General features: G+C 54.0%; 1 protein-coding gene across 1 annotated transcript in view; it reads right to left on the reverse strand.

Moving 5' to 3' along the window:
- Nucleotides 1-459: 459 nt before the first annotated feature.
- CREB3L2 (cAMP responsive element binding protein 3 like 2) overlaps nt 460-25,838 on the reverse strand; it is a 114,786-nt gene continuing 89,407 nt past the window's right edge. The window contains exons 5-12 of the mRNA XM_036247491.1: nt 24,366-24,550; nt 22,377-22,523; nt 21,500-21,558; nt 19,425-19,493; nt 5,178-5,277; nt 4,837-4,954; nt 2,796-3,012; nt 460-595 (exon numbers count right to left, since the gene is read on the reverse strand). Of these exons, the coding sequence (XP_036103384.1) occupies nt 520-595; nt 2,796-3,012; nt 4,837-4,954; nt 5,178-5,277; nt 19,425-19,493; nt 21,500-21,558; nt 22,377-22,523; nt 24,366-24,550 (971 nt within the window). The 3' untranslated portion in view covers nt 460-519. The remainder of the gene's footprint in view (nt 596-2,795; nt 3,013-4,836; nt 4,955-5,177; nt 5,278-19,424; nt 19,494-21,499; nt 21,559-22,376; nt 22,524-24,365; nt 24,551-25,838) is intronic.

Raw genomic sequence — 25,838 nt, forward strand, 5'->3', positions numbered from 1 at the left:
GGACACAGCACAGGGGCAGGGGGTGCTCCCTGGTCACCCTGGCGCTTCCAGGGCTGACGGGCGGACCCCGAGACCAGGCCGGGGCAGACGGGACCTCAGTCACGGCTCCGCCAGATCCCAACAGGCGCCCTGGGATTCTTACGACCAGAGTCTGGGGTCTCCCATGAGCAGTGTCTCTTCTTCAGAGCGGTGGTCACGCCCGCCAGGTGAGAATCAGGCCATATCTTTGGGCAGAAACAAGCCCACCTCCCCCCCGCCTGTCCCCCAAAATACGAAATACGTTCCTACGGCAGGAATTCAAAGGGAGGGAGAGATGCCGGGCTCCTTCCACGGGGAGGGCCAGGGACTGGAGGGACAGCGCTCACCACGGGTGCAACCCCAGGCTGTCCCCCAGCCGAAGCCAGGACCGCGCATCCATCAGCATCTTCATCCGCATCGGGTGGGGAAGGGACAGCGTGTGACAGAGGTGTTGGGGGACCGAAAGCAGAGCAGGAGAAGCAGGGAGGTGGGGACGGCCTCTCAGAAGGTGGCATTCACTCTTCTGTCGAGTTCCACAACCTGCAGCGTTTCGTTCCCCTCCAGGTCGGTGCTGACCCTGCGCGGGAGTCACGGAAAGAGGAGTCTGAGCCACGCTTGGTGGAAGACAGTCACACCTCGACTCAGCTTGGCGGCCGCCCACGCCCCGTTCCTGCTCCCTCCCACCCCCTGCGAGTCTCTGTCCCCATCTCCCCTGCAGCCCACCCACTTCCACTTTCCTACCCGTCCCCCACCCCAGAGGGGACACCTCAACCCAGAGAAGACCCGCGCACTGCGGTGCTGAGTTGGGATAGGTTGCTTTAAAGTACTGTGGGTACTGAGGATGGCTGGCCCTACACCAGACTCTGGGAAGGAGAAAATAGGATAAAGGCTGACCCCTGGTCTAGCATAGCAAATAATCCAAATAAAGAAAACAAACAGCCCAGCCGCTGGGGCTCAGTGGTTGAGCATCGACCCTGCACCAAGGGGCCACCAGTTCGATTGCCGGTCAGGGCGCATGCCCAGGGGGTGGGCCTGATCCTGTCGGGGGGCATGCAGGAGGCAGCCAATCCTTCTCTCTCGTCGATGTTTCTGTCTCTCTCTCCCTTTTCCTTCCTCTCTCTCTGAAAACCAGTAACAGAAAAAAAAAATTTTTAATAAAAAGAAAACAAACAAGTAACTGGAAATAACAGAAAATAAACAGGCTATTAAACCGTGCAACTGCCTGGAAAGGCTCCGGCACCCGGAGGAGGAACGTGCAGGCGTCAGGACCCAGGAGACGTCCGAACAAGCGGGGTTTCCATGGGCCTTGAATAGTTGAGCTAAGAGGGGAGACGCCTTGTGTCAGGAACCACACAATCAAGCAGTTGCGTCTCCATAGCTCTACAATTTCTCTATAATGGGATAATAATAACCTCTTAAAGTAATTAATGAGAAGTATATATCATATTTGCTTAGTGCTTAAAATGGTAAGTGCTAGTCCGTGTTAAACATGCAGGTATGGCCCTGGCTGGTTTGCTCAGCGGTTAGAGCGTCGGCCCATGGACCAAAGAGTCACAGGTTCAATTCCAGTCAAGGGCATGTGCCTTAGTTGCAGTTTGGTCCCAGCCCTGGTAGGGGTCGTGCAGGAGGCAACCAGTTGATGTTTCTCCCTCTCTCTCCCCCCCCCCCGCCCCCCTCTCCCACGCTATCTGAAGACAAATGGGAAAATACCCTTGGGTGAGGATTAAAACAAAACAAAAACCAGGCAGGGATGACGTAAACCTGTAAAAGTACATGTGATCAAGAACCTTCCCCACAGCACCAGAGGAAGACAGCTGAAGGATTAGAAACGGAATCTCTCCCACTTCCCCTGAACAGCATCGTTTCCGGGAGGCACAGGGCCAAGTTCCTCAGCTCGATCACCAGCCACACCACCTCCGCAGACCCCCTCCCTGTGCCGCCGGCCATTCCCCGGCACCCCCGACCACCACAGCCACCTCTGCTCCCACACGAGCCTTTAGGCTTACGAGGGGCTTTTCTCCACGACCGGCTAAGGCAGCGGGTCTCAACCTTCCTGATGCCGCCACCCTTTAACACAGGTCCTCATGTTGTGGTGACCCCCAACCATACAATTATTTTCCTTGCTACTTCATAACTGTCATTTTGCTACTGTTATGTCCTAGGCCACCCCTGTGAAAGGGTCGTTCGGCCCCCCAAAGGGGTGTGACCCACAGGCTGAGCACCGCTGAAGCGAAGCCTGTCGTGGGTAATTGGGCCGAATACGTTATTTCCGACATGGAAACATGCACGGGCACAGTGCCCCTCAGTGGTGCCCCTCAACATACATGTGTAATTACAATGAATGCATGTTCGTTTGCGTGCAACCACAAGCTACTCAGCGACATGCAGAACACACACGCACGTTGGCTGGACGTGCTAGAGAAGGTGTCCTGGGCTACTTTGCACAGCGAGCACCCTTCAGTGACTGGGCTGCGGGTCACTCCATCTCTGAGGGGCCAGGAGGACAGTGAGGAGGCTCAAGCCCTTTCCCCACTTCCTGGGGCCACCCCTGCCCACTCCCCAGTGACAGAGCAGACAGGGGGATCTTGCCCCACCTCTGCTAAGGGCAGCTACTGGCAAACAGTAGACCCCCAGAGTCCTGGGCCCTGGAAGTGGGTCCTGAAAGAGCAGAGGGTCTGGACTCGGCCTCTGGGAGAGTCTCGGCCACAGAGCGGGCTGCTGCCTCCTGACCCATCACCCGCACGTCGGAGGAGGAGGGTCTGGGCCCGCTGACTCACAGGTGTTGCTGCAGCTCCAACAGCACGGACTTCTCCAGGCTGCTCTCGTTGGAGACAATGAAATGGGGGAGATCCACATCTGGCCTGGGCTCCAGCCCCGACGCCCTGAGCAGGGAGGAGCCTCGGTCCCAGCGCCCCAGCTCCCCGGCCGAGGCCGCGCCGGACGGCTCCTCCAGGGGAGAATGCTCCTCGTAGATCAGCAGGTTCCTGGATCTCACTGAGGACACAGCGAAGTTAACAGGGGTTAGGGAGAGGCCACGAGGGCATATCACGTCCCCTCACCCCGTGCCCAGGGCTGGGGCCGATGACAACTCGTGGGTCTTATCGCCCAGGACGGGGCTGCCAACTGGAGTTGGCTTTGTGTAAAGGTTTCGGGGTTTTGTGCATTGAAAAATCACCCTAATTATACAAGACTGGAAGAACACCAGAAAAGCAAATAAACACACAATGCAAACTGCCACCCCCCACTGCTCTGAAAATGAAAGTCCCCTCCTTGCCTACCCGAACCATCTGGGGGAACACTTCATGGGAAATGGAAGTGAAATGTTTGGGGAGGTCCGGACTCAGCTAAAATAAGCCTCCCAAGGAGTAGGTCTTACACAGAGAGAAGGCACAGGGGCAGGAAACTGCATTTTCATCTAGAAACTGGAGTGAAGACACAGAGCCAAGGCCATAAATCAAACGGCAGGACAGTCTGTTTTATTCTACAGGACAGTTGCACAGCTAGGTGGCTCCGTATGGCATATGCTGTCATAGGCTTCCATTCAAATGTGGAGAGCTAGCCCGGCTGGTGTGGCTCAGCGGTTGAGCATCGACCCACGCACCAAGAGGCTGCCAGTTCGATTCCCGGTCAGGGCACATGCCCAGGCTGTGGGCCTGATCCCCTGTGGGGGGCATGCAGGAGGCGGCCAATCGATGTTCCCTCTCATCGATGTTTCTATCTCTCTCTCTCTCTCCTTTCCTCTAAAATCAATAAAGAAAACAAATTTTTTAATCCTCACCCCAGGACATTTTTGCATTTATCCTTAGATAGAGCGGGAGGGAGAGAGAGAGAAACATTGATGTGAGAGAGACACATCGACTGGTTGCCACTCACACTACCCCAACCGGGGCCAGGGACAAACTACAACCGAGGTACGTGCCCTTAGCAGGAACCGAACCTGGGTCTCTCTGGTCTGCTGCTGACGCTTAAACCGCTGAGCCAAATCAGCCAGGGCAAGAAAAAATATTTTAAATAAATAAAATAAAATAAATTTTAGAGATCTAGTTGCTTAGGGAAGTGAAAATTTTCCAAGAGACCACTGAAATTGTTTGGTTGCAATACCAGCATTTCTGTCACACACCTGGTGGGGTTGTACCTGCCTGGCGAAGACCACAAACATTCACACGCAAAGCGGTGCCTCGCCAAACCCACAGCCCGATCCACACCGGGTCTCTCGGCGTCTGTGTGTGTCCGCGTGGACTGTGACCCCTGCATACCGCCTGTTTCCTACGTACTTCAGAGGTCACTGAGCAGGCGACACTATCACCCCTTTCTTATCTACCACCTCCGTGTCCAAAGGCTGTAAATCTTGGGCATAGTGTTTTGTAAGACAGATTCTTTCGTTTCATTTTATAAACTCCTATGATGCTATGTATGATTCTACTGCAGGGATGTGGAAACACAGGACTTCTCTTAAAATGTCATGAGAGCTTCATGCTTCCCTCCGCCTCAAAGCCACATCCCGTCCCCTTACCAAAAAAAAAACAAAAATAAAAAAAAAAAAACAAAAATAGGAGACATCGGAATTTGCGGGGACAGTCAGGAGCAGCCGCCGATGCTCTGCGGCACTCTCGAGAACTCCCGGGGTGCCTCAGCCCGGGGGGGGGGGCCCATGGGGAAACCCAGCAGGTGCGCATGACCCCCACCTGCCTCCTGCCTCCCTTCAATGGAGAAGCTACCCTTCACCACGTCTGAAAACTCAGGCTGTCACTAAGACTCCCTTCGGAAAGCTCCGGAGAAAGGAAACGGACCCTCCCCGCGCCCCGCGTGCGGTCTTACCCACGGAGGCTGTGTAGGGCTCCTGCTGGCTGGGCAGAGCCATCTTGGTGGCAGAAGGGTAGGGCCCCGAGCCCTGAAAGAAGCTGCCAAACGCCACAGCAAAGCACAACACCACCACCTGCGGGGAGAGGGAGAACACGGGGAGCCCTCAGTTCCTGGACCCACACAGCGAACCTTTCGACCCACAGCCCTGCGGGGCCCAGGGCCAGAGCCTCCCTCCGTGCGGCCAGCCGCTGCCGCCCGGTTCCTCCGCCCGCACAGCGCCGGGGCTGGGCAAGGCGGGAGAGACTGCAGGCCGGCAGCGCGCTGCCGGCTCTGGGGCTGCCCTGCGGGGCACTCACCATGAGGCAGGTGCCAGTCTGCGTGCTGGCCAGCTTGCAGGTGCGAGAAACCTTGCCCATCACCAAGGTCTGCAGCTTCTGCAGCTGCTGGAGGAGAGTCCTGCAGGCGTGAAGAACAGGGACCATGGAGGGAGTGAGAGATGCGACCATGCTTTTGGGGGTCTGCCCTGAGCTCCAGGACGGCTGCCGTGACCTTGGAGAGCCCAGGGACAGCCCCCTGTGGAAGACTGGGGACACAGTGCCTTCCAGGGCCGGTGTTAGTGTCTCCCGGGGCTCCGTCAGGCATTTGCACATTTGCACGGCTTGTCCAGTTCTTGTGCTGTTCTGAGTAGGAGGTCAATGTCCCAAATTATCCCGGACATGTCAGGACTTGCCGGGCAACCATGGCGGGGGTGGGGGGGGAGTGAAAAGACCATTCTGACTGGCTGGTGACGGTGACACAGGTGAGAACTCATTTACCCCAAAGAAGAGAAACACTGACGACGACGTAAAAGGGAGAAAAGTACAGAGCAGAGGAAACTGCCCAGCGGAGGGCGAAGGGAGGAGTGGCCAGAGGCGGTGGCCGCGACTGGAGACCTGGCACTCAGACATTCGGAGAGAGAGAAAGGAAAAACAAGAATGGCGAGACACAAGCAGCCACGGGCCCCCAGGCTCACGGTCCCTGACGGCTCACAGCACCTCCACAGCCAAAAACACAGCCAAGACACACAAGAGCAAAGACGCCTGCTCATCGGCGCCCGTGCCAGGATCCCGGAAACCGTCCTCCGATACGGAGTCGGATCTTCCTCTCGGAAAAGACAGAGAACAGGAGCCAACAAGAGGTGTTCTATCCCTAAACGGGCCCATGCATGGCCTTAAAAAAGAAGGGCTTGGGGTGAGAACAGCCGACTCTGCTCTGTTTAACTTCAGACCACGGAAAGCGCAGGTGGTGAAATTCCTGCCGGATCCCGAACACGGCAAGCCCCGGAGAAGGATCTCACAACACGCCCTCCTGAACCGGCGCCGGGGACATGAATGTTGCACGAGCAAAGCCCAGTGCACACGGCACAGTGGGAAGATTTCACACGCAGACGCTTTTCCTCGAGTCTCAAAGATTTTCAGAAAATCCGTGCTGGGGTGTAACCTGAGGAAGCCAGACAAGTTCACTGGGAAACACGAACCAATCCCTCGTTTGCAGAATCCAGGGCTTCCAGGGATGGCTGCCCTCTCCCCAGTCTGTCTCCTGAATACTTTCAGGTGTCTGAAGGGCGCGGCGGTCGTCCCGGGTGTTCAGCTTCTCCCAAGCAAGTGCCAATGAACCGAGGCTCCTGTAGTGAGCCGATGGAGGACGGGTCGGCCATGGGCGGTACTTTGTGGGCAGTTACATGGGTAAGAGCGAGGCTGGAAGGGGAGCCAACCTGAGCACACGTAGGGGAGGCTTTCTGAACCCAAAACTCTGTGTGTGGTCCCAGCTACCCTCCTTTTTTACCCTGTGCCATGATTTTAACTCAAGCAAAACAAAACCATTCATCCCATTCATTAATATCATCAGCAGAAATTTTTTTTTTCAGGGAGATTTTTTTTTAGTAGTTAGTTGTAAATTTTTTGCTTTATGGTTTAGACCTGAGCCCGTCTTTAAAAGTGTTCTGTATGTTACTCGAGGCTGAGAAATACTGACAGCATGATGACCTTAAAGTCTACTTAAAGGAATCCTGCCATTTGCAATAACACGAATGACCTTATGACCTTGGAGCACTGTGCTAAGTGAAATAAGCCAGGCAGCGAAGGACAAACACCACATGGCATCAGTAATATACAGAATCTGAAAGGAAAGAAAATGTTGAACTCAGAGAAACAGAGAGTAGAAAAGTACAAAGTGGTTGCCAGGGGTGGGGGGCAGGGGGGAGGAAACAGGGAGAGGTTGGTAAAAGGTACAAACTTCAGCTGTAAGATGAATATACCTTTTTTTAAAATATGTTTTTATTGATTTTTTTAGAGAGGAAGGGAAGGAGATAGAAACATTTATTAGCTGCCTCCTACACGCATCCCTACTGGGGATCGAGCCCGCAGCCTGGGCATGTGCCCCGACCAGGAATCGAACCCGAACCTCTCAGTCCATGGGACTATGCTCAGCCCACTGAGCCACACCAGCCAGGCAGATGAATACACCTTCCATGGTCTGATGATCTAAGTCTAGCATAGTGACTCGGGTTGATAACACTGTATTGCATAATTGAAATTTGCTAGGAGAGTCAAGCTCCAATGTTCTCACCAAAAAAATAAAAAACAAAAAGGCAAATATGTGAGGTGTGGGATGCGTTCATTAACTCGGCGTGGGCACTTCTTTCGCAATGTGTACGTATATCAACTCATCATGTACGTTTTAAGTATCTTACAGTTTTATTTGTTAACTAGGCCTCAATGAGGATGGAACCAAGAGAAAACATTGCAGCTAAGCAATCCCATGAGGCAGCAAGTGCTTTTCATCCCGCGGGTCCTCGGGAGCCCCTAGGAGCACTGCAGTCTCACCCCAGACTAACCCGCTTCCCGCACGCTCTCCCCCGCAGAGCTGAGCAGCACACGTTTTAGGGACCACCGCTGGGTTCTGGCGGATGTTTCTGAAAGCCCTGGGCAGACATGGGGAGAGCACAGGAAAGACCCGCGGGGCCAAACCCCGTTCTCTGTGCTCCGGCCACCTCCCGAGGCACCGGGCAATGCGGCCTCTGTTGCCAGCTAACCCCCCCCCCCCCCCCCCCCCCCGCCCGCTTCCCGGCTTTCAGCTGATGTGCCCCCTCCGGGAGTGCAGGCTGCCACCCCTGCTGGGCACTTGCTCCCGGGGGCCCTCTGCTGGCAGCCGAGGGAGCATTCAGCTGTGCTCTGTGCCAGCGGGAGCCCGGGCAGCAGCTCTCCAGAGGGCACACAGCCATTTACTTGTGCTCCCAAGTCCTAAGGTGCTTTTAAAGTGAAGCCGCCGTTTCCATTTTTATCCCTTGTCCCTGTTCACCCACAACCTTCCCTCACTTGCTCCCTGCCCGAGCCCTGCTCCTGCCCCGTCTAGAATGTGAGCCCCCGAGAAAACCGAGTCTGTCCAACGCTCGGAACCGCTCCTTCCTCCCGACTTCTGGTGGAGGTCACTCGGCCTAGAACTGCCTTCCCTAGAATGGAGAGCCTCCCAGACGGCTCCACGGTCCCCTGAAAGCAGACCTCGAGCAGGCCAGATACGGCTGAACCCCAGGGGGAGGAGGCCTTGGGCCGAGGGGCCGGTTTGGAAGGACCGCTGGGTCTGGCCGGGCGCTCGTGGGCTGGGTGGCACTCCGCCGGGCATTGGTCCGCACAGCCTCTCCTCCCTCACGGGTGGGTTCCTGAGGCCACCCAAATGAACATGGCGGGGCGTGGACCCTGGTTTCCTACAGTTTATCATCCAAGTCTTTAGGAAGAGCAAGCAGGTGGTTTAGAACAGATACTTTGGTTTGAAACCTTGGTGGAGAGCAACCGTGACTTATCACGGGCATCTGCTGCTGCTTCTCCTACTGAGATTGAAAGGCCCGTCCATCAGCGACTGTGGTGGCTTCACCCGAGGACAGTGGGTGGGTTCACCCATCCCAAAAGTCCAGGTAGACTTCTATGGTCTGAAAAAGTTGAGGAAGCCCAGCCGGTGTGGCTCAGTGGTTGAGCGTCACCCATGCACCAGGAGGTCGCCGGTTCGATTCCCAGTCAGGACACATGCCCGGGTTGTGGGCCCGATCCCCAGTGGGGGGCGTGCAGGAGGCGGCCAATCCATGTTCTCTCTCATCAATGTTTCTACCTCTCTCTCCATCTCCCTTCCTCTCTCTAAAATCAATAAAGAAAAAAAATTGTAGATAAAAAAATTTGAGGGAATTCATATTCATGCATACAACAGAAACACTCATTTTTGTCATAGGGGGAAAAAATCAACAGCGAAGGAGTGGGTGCCCACTGATTGGGTTCTAGGAACTTCCCAGGCAGAGATGCTAAGAACTTGTCTCAAGGACACACATCTAGTCAATGAAAGAGCTAAGACATAAACCAAAACCAGACCCCATGCCCCGTGCACTGTCCAACACAGTACAGCTTGGTACCTTAATCTAGAACCTCATGAAATTAGCCTCCAAAGTACTTATTATTAGCTAAGTAGATGGTCTTAAATCAGCGACATTAACCGCATATCCACAAGAGCCCGTCCAAGAGAGAAGCCCACCGTCAGATGTGGGAAGCTGAGTACCAGCAGGGACCAAGGCGTTTTGGAAGCCCAGCCCCACAGCAGTGACACACTGCTAACGAAGTCTCAGTGGCCGTGACACAAACAACAACAGGAAGCGTGAACATTACACGGCACCTCCCTGGATAGACCAAGATCAAATGCAGGTGACAGATAAAGGACTCGCAGGTGCTCCGTGTCCTACCCCAGGCGTCAGGAACTCACCCCTGGGCTTCGTTGATGGAAATGAGGACTAGAAGATCTGTCTCTGTCAGACACTGGAAGAGCTGATCAGACGGCTTTGGGGTTGCCAGGCTGGTGCGGTCACTGGTCAGGGGACAGGCGCCCGGGCAGAGGAACCGAGTTTAGATCCGGTGCCACGGCTCTGTGCCTTCCATCGGGTGACCACGTCAGCCAGTGGAGGCAGCTGGTGAACATCGGTTCCCTTGACCTCACTGGCTGACAGTGGTACAAGAATCCCTTCTGGGGCAGGCGGGGTGCGTGGCCGCAAACACCCCTCTGAAGTGTGCTTGCTGTGTCTTCCCCTGGTGACGGAGGAAGCCAGGCCTCCTCACTGACATGGTCGAGGTGCTGTGGCACCCTCCCAGATGGCTCTGGGACAGATGTCACAGCCAGCATGGGTGGCGCCTGCTACCCCGCTTGCATGGAGGGCCGGGTAGAGAAATGGCAGCCCTCAGATGAATGAAAGAACTATTTTTTTAAACATGTTCTCATTGATTTTTTTAGAGAGAGAGGAAGAGAGCGAGAGACAGAAACATCAATGTGATAGAGAAACATCAACCGGCTGCCTCCTACTCGACCCCTACTGGGGATTGAGCTTGCAACCCAGGCTCGTGCCCTGACCGGGAACCGATCAGGACCTCTCAGTCCATGGGATGACGCTCAATCCACTGAGCCATACCGGCCAGGCTGGAAGAACTATTTTAAAACCAAAGCTATAAAACCAACCAGAGGACAGACCCAAAAGTACGTTCAAAGCTCAACATAAACTGCTCCTTGATCACTATATTCTACATCATCAGTGATCATGGCTAATTACGGCTTAATGCATTCTGCAGCTTCCGGAAGTAAGGTCTTAATTTAGAGAAAGGAGTACTCTTAGCAAACGTCTATCTGGGCCAAGAGATTTTCCTCCCAACTTGTTAAATCGGAGTGTCCAACACTCAACTGAAAATGTGGATTTTGTCCCGTGGCGAGATGTAAAAATAAACCTAGTGGTTGTCCTCATACAGCTCCTTGCGAAAGAGCAGCCGAAAGAAGCTGCCAGTCTTCCCAAAAATAAAGCATCACCCTGTATCTCGGGAGGCGTATCAACGGAAACTGAGCAAAACATTCAAAAGCAGCGACAGCGTGAGACACAATCTTATAATAACCGGGAAACACATCAACCGACTTAGGTTTTCTTTGTATTCGGTCTAATTCTGTTTTCTTCTGTTTCCTTCATTTACAGAGAGAGGAGAGAGACAAGAGTCATAACATTATTGCACGTTATACTTTGAACATTCCGGTACCTAATTTCCCACTGGAGTCAGAATCCAGGGCCCAGGAAGAACGAGCTGGTGGTTCCTGATTACTTGCTAAGCTTCCGAACGGGCCCTCTTCACAGACGTATGTTCTCCTGACTCTTGTAACATGCCTTACTCAGAAATAGGACTCGCTGGGCTCCGATGTGTGTGTGCACATATGTGTGTGCGCATAAGCCACTCTCTGTGGAAACCAGCCTCCTCCCGAGAGAAAGGAACTTTTATTCACATCCTCATGGAACTCCCTGCGGTTGTATTTTCCAAATTCCTAACCACGCGCCATGAGCGGACTGGGAAAACTATTGGGTTGTGACTGGAGCGTTATTTTTAAACGAAACAGCACCAGATAGAACATGAAATATTTGAGGGCATCACCCAGAGTCAACAAGCATTCGTTTGTGAAACATCCGTACTAGTTACGACTGGGATGCAGATGGACGTGTGGTGTGTCTGAGTCACGGCACAAAAATTTCAGAATGACGGAAACCAGAAGAAGTCTAAGTGCTGCTTACCCCATCCAGACACGCAATAAAGTGAACATCTGTGACCCTCAGTCGGCTTCAGGAGAGGAGGGCTAAGCATCTCTGTCCTTCTGAGCAAAATCCCATCTGAATCCCCTCCCCACCCCGCCCCACCCCCTCCGCAGCCCAGCCTTCTAGTTTCCATCTAAGACCTGAGGGTTAGGAGGAGGGTCCACATGCTGAGGTCCTGGGGTGGAGGGTGGGAGGTGGCGGGCACGTTAATTACTAGGCGTTCCATACCCGGCATCACAGGTCTTAGGGGTCTCATCAACTAGCTCAAGGACTTTTAAACACTGCTGTTAGATAAGACCACAGTCCATGAAAATCCTAAACTTTGAATGAATTTACTCATTTACGTATGATCTTCTACCTAAGTTCTGAGAGTTGTTCATGGGGCTCTGGCCCAAATGAAAAGGGAAAACAAAAGGCATGAGTTGTTTCTGTTGAATTGCTACACGACAGGAAGTGTACGAGAGGTCACGTCTGAAATCTTCTATTACCGACTGGCCCGGGAACCCAAAAACAGGCGTCCTGGAATGTTCGCTGGGGCTGTGCGATTTCTAATTTGACCCCTAAATTACTCGACAATGTCTTTCCAGTCTCCCTGGGGACTTTAGTCCAGCACCCAACAACCCTCTGCAGCCTGCAGTATTCCACCTGGAAAGAAAGCTGACCTTCTTCACACCGGACGCTGGAGATGACGGAGCAATGAAAGAGAATCGCATGGAGACAAAGGTCTCCACGGGAGTAACCTGGGGCCATTCATCCGTCCTCACGTGCCCTCTGTGGAGCAGGGGGATGGGCCTGGCGGTGATGTCCAGTCTACAGAGGAGAACTCAGACAGAAGAGACTGATCGTGTGCAGGAAGCAGCTACACCACCCTGGTGCGAGTGACCCCACCGTGCGGCTGAGCACAGGAGTCAGGAGAGCACAGCCAAAGCCCAGCGGCTTGGCTGGAAAGACCTCCACCAGGAATTGTGCATAGACCTTAAAGAACAAGACCAGCAAGTTGGACAGAGAGGGCTATAGCAACGAGGAGGGTTGAGGAGGAAAACTGAGGAATTCTTATTTCTGATAACGACAGAGATATGTCAGGACCAGCAAGTCCCGTCTTCCCATGAGGTCTGGGAAAAGGTACAAATGAGACCCACACACCACACATCTCCTCCTACCCAGCCTACCCCAAGCCAGCAGACTGCCTGCAGGGGTCCCCAACACCGGCTCCTTCTACCTCCCTCCAAGGCCGGGTTGAATTTAGAGCTCTTGGACCCCCAGGGTCCCTTACCAAAAAGCAGTGGTGTGGGCAGAACTACTCCTGGCCACAGCCTCTCCCGTCCACCTGCCATCAGAGTCTTCCTTGGGCTGCCCACATAGTTTACTGACTTTGCCAGGACTACAAGACCTTGACTGCTCTTCGCCATGGGGCACAGCATGGGGTGTCATGAAGCTGGTAGCCTTGAGAGATGAGGTACTCTCTCCCCCTGAGTGAAAAGCAGCTCATCTCTTCCTGCTACAAAAGCAGTGGCTTCCCCCAGCTCAGGGTTCCTTTGCTTTGATAGAAGCCTACGGAGAACACAGCATCCACCCAGACTCACTGGGCAGCAGGAGGGCAAGGAGGACCGACGCAGATGGGCCAGTGTTCATGCTGCTCGCTGTGCTGTGAGCACAGAGTCCTCTGTCTCTGACCCAGGGACCTCACGACTTCTGCAAGTCAGGCCAAGTGGAATCCCAGATCCGAGACACAGGGAGGGATTTCAGGCACATACCTGCCCGAGTCCAAACTCCATACTCAGCCCTCACAAAGAGCTGAGTCACCCACTGTCTCAGTGGGTGGCCCTCTGGTATCCTGGTCAACCTTACATACAACAGATTCTGTTTGAGCAGAGGTCCACACAGACCCTGGAAGTGGACTAAGACCCTATGGCAGAGAATCCTGGGACCCCAGGGACCAGGGTATGGCCTGCGAGAGGACTCGGGATAGACCGTCCCCTTGGTCCTGCTGACAGCTCTGCCCATGCAGAGGGGGTGGCTGCAGAGGGGTCCCGCTGACCGCTCTGCCCATGCAGAGGGGGTGGCTGCAGAGGGGTCCCGCTGACCGCTCTTCCCATGCAGGGGGCGTGGCTGCAGAGGGGTCCCGCTGACCGCTCTTCCCGTGCAGGGGGCGTGGCTGCAGAGGGGTCCCGCTGGCCGCTCTGCCCGTGCAGGGGGCGTGGCTGCAGAGGGGTCCCGCTGGCCGCTCTGCCCGTGCAGGGGACGTGGCTGCAGAGGGGTCCCGCTGGCCGCTCTTCCCATGCAGGGGGCGTGGCTGCAGAGGGGTCCCGCTGACCGCTCTGCCCGTGCAGGGGGCGTGGCTGCAGAAGGGTCCCGCTGACCGCTCTGCCCGTGCAGGGGGCGTGGCTGCAGAGGGGTCCCGCTGACCGCTCTGCCCGTGCAGGGGGCGTGGCTGCAGAGGGGTCCCGCTGACCGCTCTGCCCGTGCAGGGGGCGTGGCTGCAGAGGGGTCCCGCTGGCCGCTCTGCCCGTGCAGGGGACGTGGCTGCAGAGGGGTCCCGCTGACCGCTCTGCCCGTGCAGGGGGCGTGGCTGCAGAAGGGTCCCACTGACCGCTCTGCCCGTGCAGGGGGCGTGGCTGCAGAGGGGTCCCGCTGACCGCTCTGCCCGTGCAGGGGGCGTGGCTGCAGAGGGGTCCCGCTGACCGCTCTGCCCGTGCAGAGGGGGTGGCTGCAGAGGGGTCCCGCTGTCCGCTCTTCCCATGCAGGGTGCGTGGCTGCAGAGGGGTCCCGCTGTCCGCTCTGCCCGTGCAGAGGACGTAGTTGCAGAGGGGTCCCGCTGACCGCTCTTCCCGTGCAGAGGGGGTGGCTGCAGAGGGGTCCCACCGTCCGCTCTGCCCGTGCAGAGGGCGTGGTTGCAGAGGGGTCCCGCTGACCGCTCTTCCCGTGCAGAGGGCGTGGCTACAGAGGGGTCCCGCTGTCCGCTCTTCCCGTGCAGGGTGCGTGGCTGCAGAGGGGTCCCGCTGACCGCTCTTCCCGTGCAGAGGGCGTGGCTGCAGAGGGGTCCCGCTGACCGCTCTTCCCGTGCAGAGGGCGTGGCTGCAGAGGGGTCCCGCTGACCGCTCTTCCCGTGCAGAGGGCGTGGCTGCAGAGGGGTCCCGCTGACCGCTCTTCCCGTGCAGAGGGGGTGGCTGCAGAGGGGTCCCGCTGACCGCTCTTCCCGTGCAGGGGGCGTGGCTGCAGAGAGGTCCCGCTGACCGCTCTTCCCGTGCAGAGCTGGGTCCTCTCAAACCTGAGGCCGAAACCCTCCTGTTCAGGACTGAACTTGGCCCTGGGCTTCAGAAGGGCGGTGTCCTCGCAGGAGAGGGTGGCACAGCACAGAATCGAAGGCAAGGACCCGTTTAAAACTTCAGTGGCTGAGTTCTAGTCCCCGTTCTACCACTAAATGTTTGGATCGCCTTAACCTCACTGGGCCTCAGTCTCTCCTTCTGTGAAGTGAAGTGACTAGAAGTTAAATAGGACGATCTCTAATACTTCTCAGCTCCTGGGATTCCACAAATCAGGGCTCAAAGAGGGACTCACAGCAAAATAAAAATGACCAAGTGAACTGAGCCACGAATACTAACAGTGTTGGGCTAGGCAGGGCGTGCGTGTCACTTGTGCGGAGAGACGGAGACAAAGGGGGACAGGCAGGGTTTCTCAGGAATGAGCCGAGGGCAGGGCCAGGGAGCCTGCAGCTCCGAGGGGCGAGGGGCGAGGGGCGAGGGGCGAGTGATAAGCACCGGGAAGCCAGGAGGATGCTGGGCAGCCGCACTTGGGCCTCGCCTACACTTTGTAAGTGAAAATGTGTTTCCTGATCGAGCACAGGAGGGAGGGCCCCCTGGGAAACCCTCGCTCTCATCTCACACGTTTCCGGGGGGCATGCAATTAGTGGGTCACCTTAGCAAAGGAAGTGCGAAGGCGCCTTCACACGGTCTCGCCTGCTCCAGGGGCTCCGGGGTAAGGCTGCGGAAGGATCTAGGGGACTTCGTCTGCCCTCCTGTCCCCTCCTCTCCCAGTTGCCTGAGCTCAGCTACCAGGGTCTTTTCACCTAGAATCCAATACTCCGCGAGGTGGCTGCCGCTGCGGACGGGCCAGACCAGGGGCTGCAGAATTGACTGATCTGAGCACTCACTGTCGTCGGGGTGGGAAGGCCCCCGTGAGGTGCCACACAGAAACTGTGCAGTGTGCAGAAGTACAATATGTTCCTTCGTGTGGTCAATGACGACAGGACTATTCGCCTTTCCCGTCATGTCACGGCATCCAGATGTCCGGTCCCACTTCTGGTGGCCTGGGGTTCACTCTCTCCTAGCGGTCACCGCTACCTCCGTCCAGCTACCTCCAAAGGACAAGGGTACACGAAGCACAAACGGAACACAAACACAGGTGTGTGCTCCTTCGGCCTGGCCCTGGACTTATTCCAAACACTGGGTCACTTAGACAATGTGACGTGCGGACCCCAAGTCTCCCCTCAGCACACGCCCAAACACCAGCTGGTTCAGGGCAGGAGGTGCCCGGTTTACAGCACAGTCAGGGGCTCCTGGTGTCCTCTGGGCCGGGGGCCTGGGTGGGGAGCAGGGGCAGGGAGCACAGACCCGGGGTCCCCGTGGCAGCTCTGCGCCTACGTCCTGACCCCGTGAGCCAGACACACTGGGAGCCGCTGGACTTAGCAATGATCACCCTGGGAGCTCCCTGATCAGAGATGTGGGAAGACTCCAGATCGATCACTTATCAGCCATTATCACCACGGACGGTGTGTGTCTCAGGAGAGGTGAGTCTGGAAGGGGGAGAAGAATTCAAGGGGAGTGCACACACGGGACCTCCGGGGGGGAGAATAGGGGGCTCCTGACAGGCCCGAGGCAGAGCGGAGACCACGTCACCAGGCAGGTTTTCCCTGGCGGAGGTCCCGTTGGCCGGTGACTGGGAAGTTTCCACATCGTAAAGACAGAAGGAAAACCTTCACTGACTCTCAGAGAAGAACACGAGATACACTGACTCCAAGCTCAAATATGCCATCGTTCCCATACTTCATAGTACATAACGTTTAATATCATAACATAGCCAGGGCCACTATTTAAAAGGACAAAACTGTGGGCCGAACCCGGGCTGCTGCCCCCGGGCAGGTGCCTACGTCAGGGTCCCTGAGACAGGACCTCTTCATCCAATCTGACAGTTCTGGAGACACATGCTCTTGAGAGAGAAATGTGGCCAGTGCATTTTAGTAAATGGAAAAGTTTCTTCACAAAAGAGTACGTGCAATAGAAATGCATACATGTATGAAATATTCCAAATTTATAAAATGTATGAAATATTCCAAAATGTAAATATATGTCTTGGTAAAAAGGTTGCAATAAAAAAAAAAATTGTATTTTCTGAGGTATCACCTCACACCTGTCAGAATGGCCGCCATCAACAAATCATCAAACAACAAGTGTTGGCGAGGGTGTGGAGAAAAGGGGACTCTAGTACACTGCTGGTGGGAATGCAGACTGGTGCAGCCGCTATGGAAAACACTATGGTGTTACTTCAAAAAATTAAAAATTGAACTTCCATTTGACCCAGTGATCCCACTTCTAGGAATATACCCTAAGAAGCCTAAAACACCAATCAGAAAGAATATATGTACCCCCATGTTCGTAGCAGCAATATTTACAATAGCTAAGATCTGGAAACAGCCCAAGTGTCCATCAGTAGACGAATGGATAAAAAAGCAGTGGTACATATACACAATGGAGTACTATGCAGCTGTAAGAAAGAAAGATCTCTTATCCTTTGAGATGATACGGAGGGACCTGGAAGGTATCATCCTAAGTGAAACAAGCCAAACAAAGAAAGACAAGTTTCATATGATCTCACTTATTTGTGGAATATAATGAACATAACAGTCTGAGGAATGGGGTAGTCCCAGAGACGTGGAAGTGGGGTACAGACTGACAATCCCCTAAAGAGGGGGGTGGTGGGGGAGAGATAAACCACAGAACTTATATGCATGTATGCATGAACAGTGGACATGGACAACAAACTGGGGAAAGGGCGGGGAGGGAGAAGGAGGGGGAATCAGTGGGGGGAAAAGGAGAAACATCTGTAACAAAAATTAATTAATAAAAATAAATAAATAAATAAAAACACACTATTAATAAGGGGAAAAAATTGTATTTTCTAATTTTCTTTACCATGGCCATGTGTGGGGGATTTTGTTTGTTTTTTAAGGTCAGCCTGGAGAGGGAAGGAGACCAACCCTTATCATAAGCACCCACTGCTCTGCTCCCTGCACAGCCCATGCTGCGCCTCTGCTGCCCCCGTGTGGTTCCGTGAAGACATGACACCCGAAGCCCCAAGACGACCTAAGCTGGACCAAACTCCAAGGTTATGTTGGATAGATTCCTCTTCCCCTTTCACAAGCTCATGGCCTGAACTTGTCCCACTCATGAACACCAGGCTTCCGAGACAGAAAGTGCTAGGATGGGCACGGGAACTCCTACCTGCTCCTGATGCCAAAGAGATAGATACAGACCCTGGGGGGATGGGGTCTGGACCCAGAGAACCACTTTGGCAGGAGTGAAGGTGGAGATAAGAAAGGATGAAACCTCAGGAGACTAATGGCCAGAGGCAACCCAGAAACCAGAATCCTAAGGTGGTATTGGAAACATCCTTGTCTCAGGGGGTCAAGGTGATGCCACATGGAGCCGGTGACAGCTACTTACTTCTGCCGTCTGTCTACAGAGCCTGGACCTGCTCTATGAGTGCATGCTCCCAGAAACACAGACGGAGAGGCTGTGGGTTCACAATGTTTGATATTCCCCCCTGATGGTGTTTTAATTTTCGGTTAATCAGCCTGCTGTTTGAGCAACAAACCATGAAGATGTGATCATGTTAATATGAAACGACAGGTGAGTAGATTTAACCTGATCCTTGAGCACTTGCAACATTGTTAGAAGGCATTAATGCTAGGTCTTAAAATGATTAACATTTTGCTTACCTAAAAGTCCATTTTTCCCTGCTTGAATTGTCAAAGCTGTGACAACGAAGCAACAGGACCCCCCTCACGAACCCCCTCACTCTCAAAGCACAGGTGTGGCCCAGGTACACACCAACACACGCACTCTGTTGGAAACTCCCCACCTGCCTGCTTCTTAACCCTAGACCTTTGCCCCTTTCTCCTGCACATGACCCACGATGAAGCTCAACACAGTCACCCTTGGTGGTGGCTCCAGTCGGACTGTCTGCACTCAGATGCAACTCTAGCATTTACCGTGTGACCATGGGCCAGTCACCTGACCTTTCTGAGTCTGCTACCTCCTCTCTGCCATGGGGATCGTGACAGGACCAGGTGGAAGGGCTGGTGGAAGGTTAAATGAGTTTCTCTCCAGAAGGTGCTGCTAACAGTGCCTGACACAGGGAGTCCGAGAGAACCTCGGTAATCCGTTCTGTCCTTCAGTTATGTTTCAAATTGGGTTTGAAATGTAATGAATTAGATAATTAAGTTTTTAAAACAGTAATAAAAAAACAAACTTGATTTCCTCTTCTTCTCCCCCACTAATGAAGACTGTTTCTTACTAAAATTGGGTGACAGGGAAGTGGCCAGTGCCCCCTGGTCCCAGCTCTAAAGGCTGATGTCCTCAGGAGAACCAAGCGTATGGACTTCATTCTTCTCCAAGCCTCTCCCTAACCCTCCTCACAGCCCTTGTCAGAATCAGCCTCCTCAGCCCAGCGTGTTTTAGGAAAAGTAAAGAATGTGCGTGGATATGTGCACATGTGTGTGCACGTGTGTTCTGCATGTGCACATATGATCGTGTGCGTGTGTGTTGTGTGTATATGTCTCACCCCAGGTGTGATAGTCCACCGTCCCGAGCATCCTGGCACAGCTACACTTTCCGAGTGATCTCCTCCACTTTCCTCTGCTCTTGGATCTCCCCCCCCCACTTCCCATCAAGCTCCTCACTCCGGCAACACTTACCTGTTGGTGTTCTCCAGCACCTCGACCTTCTTCCGAAGCTCCAAGTTCTCTGTTGAACAAGACTCCACCCTACACCGGGGAGAGAAAGCAGCAAACTCATTTTATCGGCAGAGCAAGGCGGAGCCGGGGGCTCAGGTGGAGGTTGTGGGGGCCAGAGAAAGAGGGCGGGGAATCCGCTACTCCAGGAAGGTGGGGGAAGAGCTTGTCCAACTGAGCTGGGAAGAAGGGGGAGGAGACAGGAGAAGGAAAAGAGACTTGAGTAGCCAGTGCCTCAGTAACAGGAAATGAACAAGATGGTACAAAACGTGAACTTCTTCTAGGGTGCTCCACCCTTGTGTCCGCTCACCTCGTCCCTACCACTCTCAAAGCGCACCCCATCTCTCTGGACAGGGGCTGGGCGTCGCTGGCTGTGCTCTTGGCCAGAAGGACTCATCGGAAGCCAAGAGGCTAATAGCCGGGCAGGAGGAGAGAAGCACCCAGGACCTCAGACAAGGCATCCGGGTGCCGGAGCATGCGTACCCCAAAGAGGCAAAAGAGAGATCTTCATAGAAACATCCCGATCCTGGCTGCTGCAGAAGATGCTGGGACAGAACAGGGCTGCTGAAGGAAAACTAACTTTCAGTAGAAACTCCAAGAACCGGCCAGGATCCACTGTCCACTCCCTTCCCCGGGTTCACACAAAGATTCTTTTCTGAACCCGGGGCCTCATGCCCATCTAAAATGTTACTCATTTGTCGACTAGAGAGCTATTTTCTAGGGCCAGGGCAAACTCGTATTTGATTGGTATTTTCCTAACAACCTTCTGATACTCCCGGTTTTGCACGGAGCAGAAGCTGCCTTCAGATGTTTGAAGAGTCTCTCACCTGCAGCATGAATTACAGCGGGTAGAATATAAACACCCCGACCTTTTCTTCCCTGTCTGCTTTCTCTAGGGTGCGAGGGGTCTGGCTGGGTTAACCAATGAGTCAGCTCCGCTCCCTTCGGCTGTTCCAGGGGGCGGGGATGTTAGTATTTGTACTTGTTTGAAAGAAAGCCTTCGAGGACTCGAGGATTTGGGGTTGGAAACGGATGTGGTCCAATTGCCTGCTAAGATTGGGCGCCTGGATGGATGTCATGCTAAGGGAAACATGTCACACAGGAAAAGGCAAGAACCATAGGATTTCACTCATGTGGGTTATAAAACGGAAAGCAACAGAACATACAAGAAAAACAAACAAATAAAAAACTCAGACACAGACAACAGTATGGTGGTTACCAGAGGGAAGGGGGCGGGGGGAGTAAGGAGGAAGGGGATCAAATACGTGGTGACAGATTTGACTTTGGGTGGTGGGCACACAATGCAACATACAGTATATGTAGCATGGAAATGTGCACTTGAAATTCATAGAATCTTATTAACCACTGTCATCAAATACATCTAATTTTTTTTCTTTTTTTATTGATTTGAGAGAGAAACATCAATGAGAGAGAACATCGATTGGCCACCTCCTCCATTCCCCCCACTGGGGATTGGGCCCACAACCCGGGCATGTGTCCTGGCCGGGAATCAAACCGGTGACCTCTTGGTGCATGGGTCAGTGCTCAACCACTGAACCACACCAGCCAGACCATTTAATTTCTTTTTTATTTTTATTTTTTATCCTCACCCGAGGACATTTTTCCAATTTTTACTCAGATAGAACGGGAAGGAGAGAGAGGAAGAGAGAGAAACATCGATGTGAAAGGGACACATCGAGTGGCCGCCACCCACACGACCCAACCAGGGCCAGGGACAAACTGCAGCCAAGGTACATGCCCCTAGCGGGAACCGAACCCGGGTCTCTGTGGACCGCAGGCTGACGCTCTAACCGCTGAGCCAAACCGGCCAGGGCTTAATTTCTTTTTTAAAGAGTGAGTGCACTTGGACTTCTTTCCATTATATAAGCTTCCCCTCTAAAGACCACTAGGTGGCAGGTGAAACACAGCGGATAAACCCGGGCGAGGCCTTGGGCGGCTTCTCAAGGGAAGCAGGAGCTGGGCACACTGGCGTTGGGGGTGCTGCCCAATAAACGCAACCAGTTTGGCAAGAGACTTACTTTTTCTCCAAGCTGTCCATGTACTCTTTCTTCTTTCTCCGACTCTCCTGCGCAGAGATCTGAGATGAAAGGGGAGAAGACAAGGATTCAGCCCCCCTCCGTCAGAAAGCCAGACATGTGTCAACGGAAGAGAGGAAGCACGGAAGCTACGCGCGCTCGTGGCCACTCATCAGTTTAACACAGAACAATGGTCTGCAGAAATGTTTTATAAAAAAATTTTTTAAAGATTAAGCAAGCACCATGAGTATTTATATTTATTTATACATTACAGACAGACTGGGTGAATAAGGTGGAGGAATTGACAGGTACAGACTGGTAGTTACGACACAGTCCCGGGGACGGGACGTACAGCCTAGGAAATATGGCCCAAAATACTATGATAACTCCGTATGGCGCCAGGTGGGGGGACTGGGAGTATCGGGGAGAAACTCTGTAGGGTACGTGATTGTCTAACCACTATGCTGTACACCTGAAACTAACACTGCATGTAAACTGTCATTGAAAAAATAATAATTAAAATAAATAAATTGCAGACAGCCCTACTAGAGGGAAATATTGTGTATATCCAAACAGAAATGTCAAAGGCTGAGATTTTTTAAAATGATGTATATGAAAGTTCTAATGCCCCCCGAATGAATTATCTAGGGCACCAAGGATGTGCACCCCGAATGGGGGGTCCACGGACCCGGAGGAGAGAGGGTGAAGAGGTGACTATGCCTGGGCTCCTGGCCCAGGGGAACAGAAGGGCTGAGCCCCGGGCCCCACCATGGGCCAGGACGACCCGTGCCGGCCGGTGGGAAGGGAGGGAAGGCACCCGAGCCCAAGTTTGCTCATGGTCTTTGCTCACAGAAGTACAAGAGACTTGAATAAGGTTCACCTTGTTCTTGATTTTCCTCCGGATTTTCTTCAGGGCCTTCTCCTCGGATTTTGTCAGGGGCAGTTTGGTGGGGATGGGGTAGCCCTCGGCGATCAGGGTCCTCTTCTCCTCCTCGGTCAGGACCAGCGGGCCTGAGCCCTGCAGTTTCTGTGCGAACCAAGGAGCAGAAGGGGTCAGAGAAGGACAGCTGGGCACCCTGAGGCCACGCCTCCTGGGGGGAGGAGACTGTTACTTATCCCAGACAAGGCTGCCCAGCTGCTCTGGGTGATGAGTACTTTGCGGTGGAAGAAGAGATGGAGAGGACACTCTCATGTGAGTGTGGCGACCCAAGGGTTGTAATTCTAGGGAAAGGGAGAGAAACCTCCCCCATCATGTCCCATTAGCTACAATGTCCAAAGTAAAGGCCGGATGGTTTCTCACATCCCTAGAGATGCCCTGGCCTGGGGTGAGGAAGGATCTGCGTGGAACTCCACTTGTGGAACAGAGCTTTGCTCTCCTCCTGAAAACGCAGTCTCGCAAGATGCTCTCCGCATACTGGGGGTTGCTTCTTGTTCCCCACGTCCTGCTAAGGGCCCCGGGGCTGCACCTGCCCACACACTCCATGGAAGTTCCTGGCCTCATTCCAGCCCCAGACCACCCATCGTCAGTGAAGACGAGAACCCGCGCTCATCACATTGACCCCACCGGAGAAGGACGTGCGTATCGTCCGTCAAACACGCGAGCACCCAGTGTGTTTGCTCCATGTTGAATGCCATGGAGGACTCAGAATAAACTCTGTCTCCACGAGCTTCTCGTCAACACTGAGACTGAACTGATACAGAGGAAAGGACGAGAGCATGCTGAACTGTAACACGCACTCAAGGTGCGTCAACAGTGTGGAGAAACAACACTTAGATGAGTTCACTGGACAAGGGAAGGCATATGGTCCGGGGTGAGACTTGAACTGGGCCTCCTGAAGGAAAGGGGGTGATTTACACGAGACAAGGGGGCGTTCCAAGCAAAAGGCAGTACACTGAAAAGTAATGATGCTGCTCTGTCCAGAGTGGGGAAGGAGTTCTTGAAACTGCAGAGGGCTGGGGCCAGTACAGAGTAGAGTTACTAGGGCTTGACCAACAGGTCATCGGGAAACACAGCCCGGCTGTTGAGAAGGGTGCGACACGGAAGGATTTCCGCCATGAGCGTGCAGAAGGGACAGCCTGGGGGACACACAGAGGATGAAAGCCGCGCTCGTCACCGACCGGGTTGACTTGGAGTTGAGAAGGCAGAGATCAGCGGAAAGAATTCATCCCCTTGCCCGTCGTCATGGTGACAGAAAGGCATGTGGCCACAGAACTTACCGGGACGAAATTCAAATTCTAAAAATTAGGTTGATAGAGAATTCTCATGGAATTTTAAAATATCTGATTTCATTAAAATGTCTCTATATGACATGATAAATTCAATAAATTGATTATGTTTAAGATTGAATAGAAACCAATCGATTCCTCAGTATAAAATCAAGTTAATAATCTATCCTTATTTTTTTATTTGGAAGACGGTGCCCTTAAGCATGAATGACGTCATGATTTCTAACTTGTCACTGTGTTAAAAGTCCTATCCCGGAGGGGGTGGGGGAACGGGGTTAAACTATATACTTTGGACTTTAGTCATCAAAGTGTTTAATCCCTGAGAGTCGCCAAAGATTGCTTATTTAAACAGCAAGTTATGTCCTATTGCAGGTTGTATCACCTACATGGTTGGTAAACATGAGTGATACGATTCAGAGGAGAAAAACAAAATATGTTTACTCCTCGGGCCATAGCTTTGTAAAATAAACCAGTGACGGAAACAGGCAGAGGACTGTGTTCCCGGGCGCTGACCAGCCTTTCCGAAGAGCGTCCTTTAAGGTGATCCCGGCCGAGCCTAACCGTCCTCCCAAGCAGCAGCCCCGGAGGTCCAGGAGCAGGTGGGGTGGGAAGGGGTCCCGCCCCGAGGAGCCCGGGGACTCACGTGCGGCGCCGTGAGAAGCGGGGAGCTGGAGAGCGCGGAGGGCGCCCGCGGCACGGCCCTGGCGGGGCTGTGGGTCTGAGGCAGGCCGAAGGGGTGCAGGCGCGGGTTGGGGCTCAGGCTGCCCTCCGAGTCGCTGCTGTGGCTGCTGGGAGGGGTGGGCGGGAGGTGCAGGTGGTCCGCGGAGGCTGGGAACACAAAGCAGGTTTCACCCGTGAGACAGAGCAGAGGGCCGGGCGGCTAAACAAACTCCGCGTCCCTACAGTGGGGCGCGGGGCCACCGCGGGACCTGAGGACTCTCGTGGGCTGACAGGGAAAGATCTCCAAGACGCATTGTTGGGGGCAGGGGGACAACGTGCAGACCGTGTATGAAGTAGCTCTTTCACATGAAAAAGGAGAGCGAATATTGAGTTACGTGTGCTGTATCTGCCTAAAGAAACGCTGGGAAATAGATAAGAAACCAATCAAATAATGATAATGGCAGGGAAACGGGTCGATGGGGAGTGTTGGCATCACTTTTCACTGTATCCATTTTGTATCGTTTCTATAGTTGGACTTGCAAACCTTGTGGGTGTGTTATGATCTTGGGGTGGGGAGCTGGGAGCCCATGAGGGTCGGAGGGAAGCGCATGGTCTCTGGAGGGACGTGCGTGCAGGGCCCGCAGGCCAGGGCAGGGCCGCAGGTGAGGGCCGGCACCGTCATGAGAAACGACTCCGTCTGTATGTACACAGACGAGCAGGCCCTGGGAACTCATGGAGGGCACAGGGGCATTCTCCTGCAAAGTGTCCCCCCACCCCCACCCAGCATCTGAGTCCATCCTTCGCTCCCCCTGTGAGCCTCAGTCATCATGGATCACAGCCCCCAGGGCAGCCAGATGGGCCGGAAGAGCCAATGCACTCAGCTGCACCTAACAAGAGCATAGGGGGCTCACTCCTTTTTCTGATGGTGGATCTTTCTGCGGCGCTGAGCTGCCTCGAGAGCCGGTCACTGCTACCGGCCGAGGGACATAACCTTGGTAAGCCTTTACCTCACACCCGCCCTGGGCCTCCAGACTCAGCCCAGCGCCTGGGGCCTCCCACACACCTAGGCTGGCAGGGCCAGAGGACTGCTGGGGGCTATAAATTAAAAGGGGATGTGTGCCCAGCCAGTGTGGCTCAGCCCCTGACCCTGAACCAAGAGGTCGCCAGTTCGACTCCCGGTCAGAGCCCAGGCCCAGGTTGTGGGCCTGATCCCCAGTGGGGGGCGTGCAATCGATGTTCTCTCTCATCTATGTTTCTATCTCTCTCCCTTTCAAGGAAGGGAGGGAGGGAGGGAGGAAGGGAGGGAGGAAGGGAGGAAGGAAGGGAGGAAGGGAAGGAAGGAAGGAAGGAAGGATGGAAGGAAGGAAGGAAAACATTTTAAAGGGGATGCGCAATAAGCCTGACAAGCCTGGGAACCACATGGCAGGCCTGACGAGCCGTGACCCAAAGTATCCAC

This window comes from Molossus molossus, unplaced genomic scaffold, assembly GCF_014108415.1.
Source record: "Molossus molossus isolate mMolMol1 unplaced genomic scaffold, mMolMol1.p scaffold_m16_p_7, whole genome shotgun sequence".
Lineage (NCBI taxonomy): Eukaryota > Metazoa > Chordata > Mammalia > Chiroptera > Molossidae > Molossus > Molossus molossus.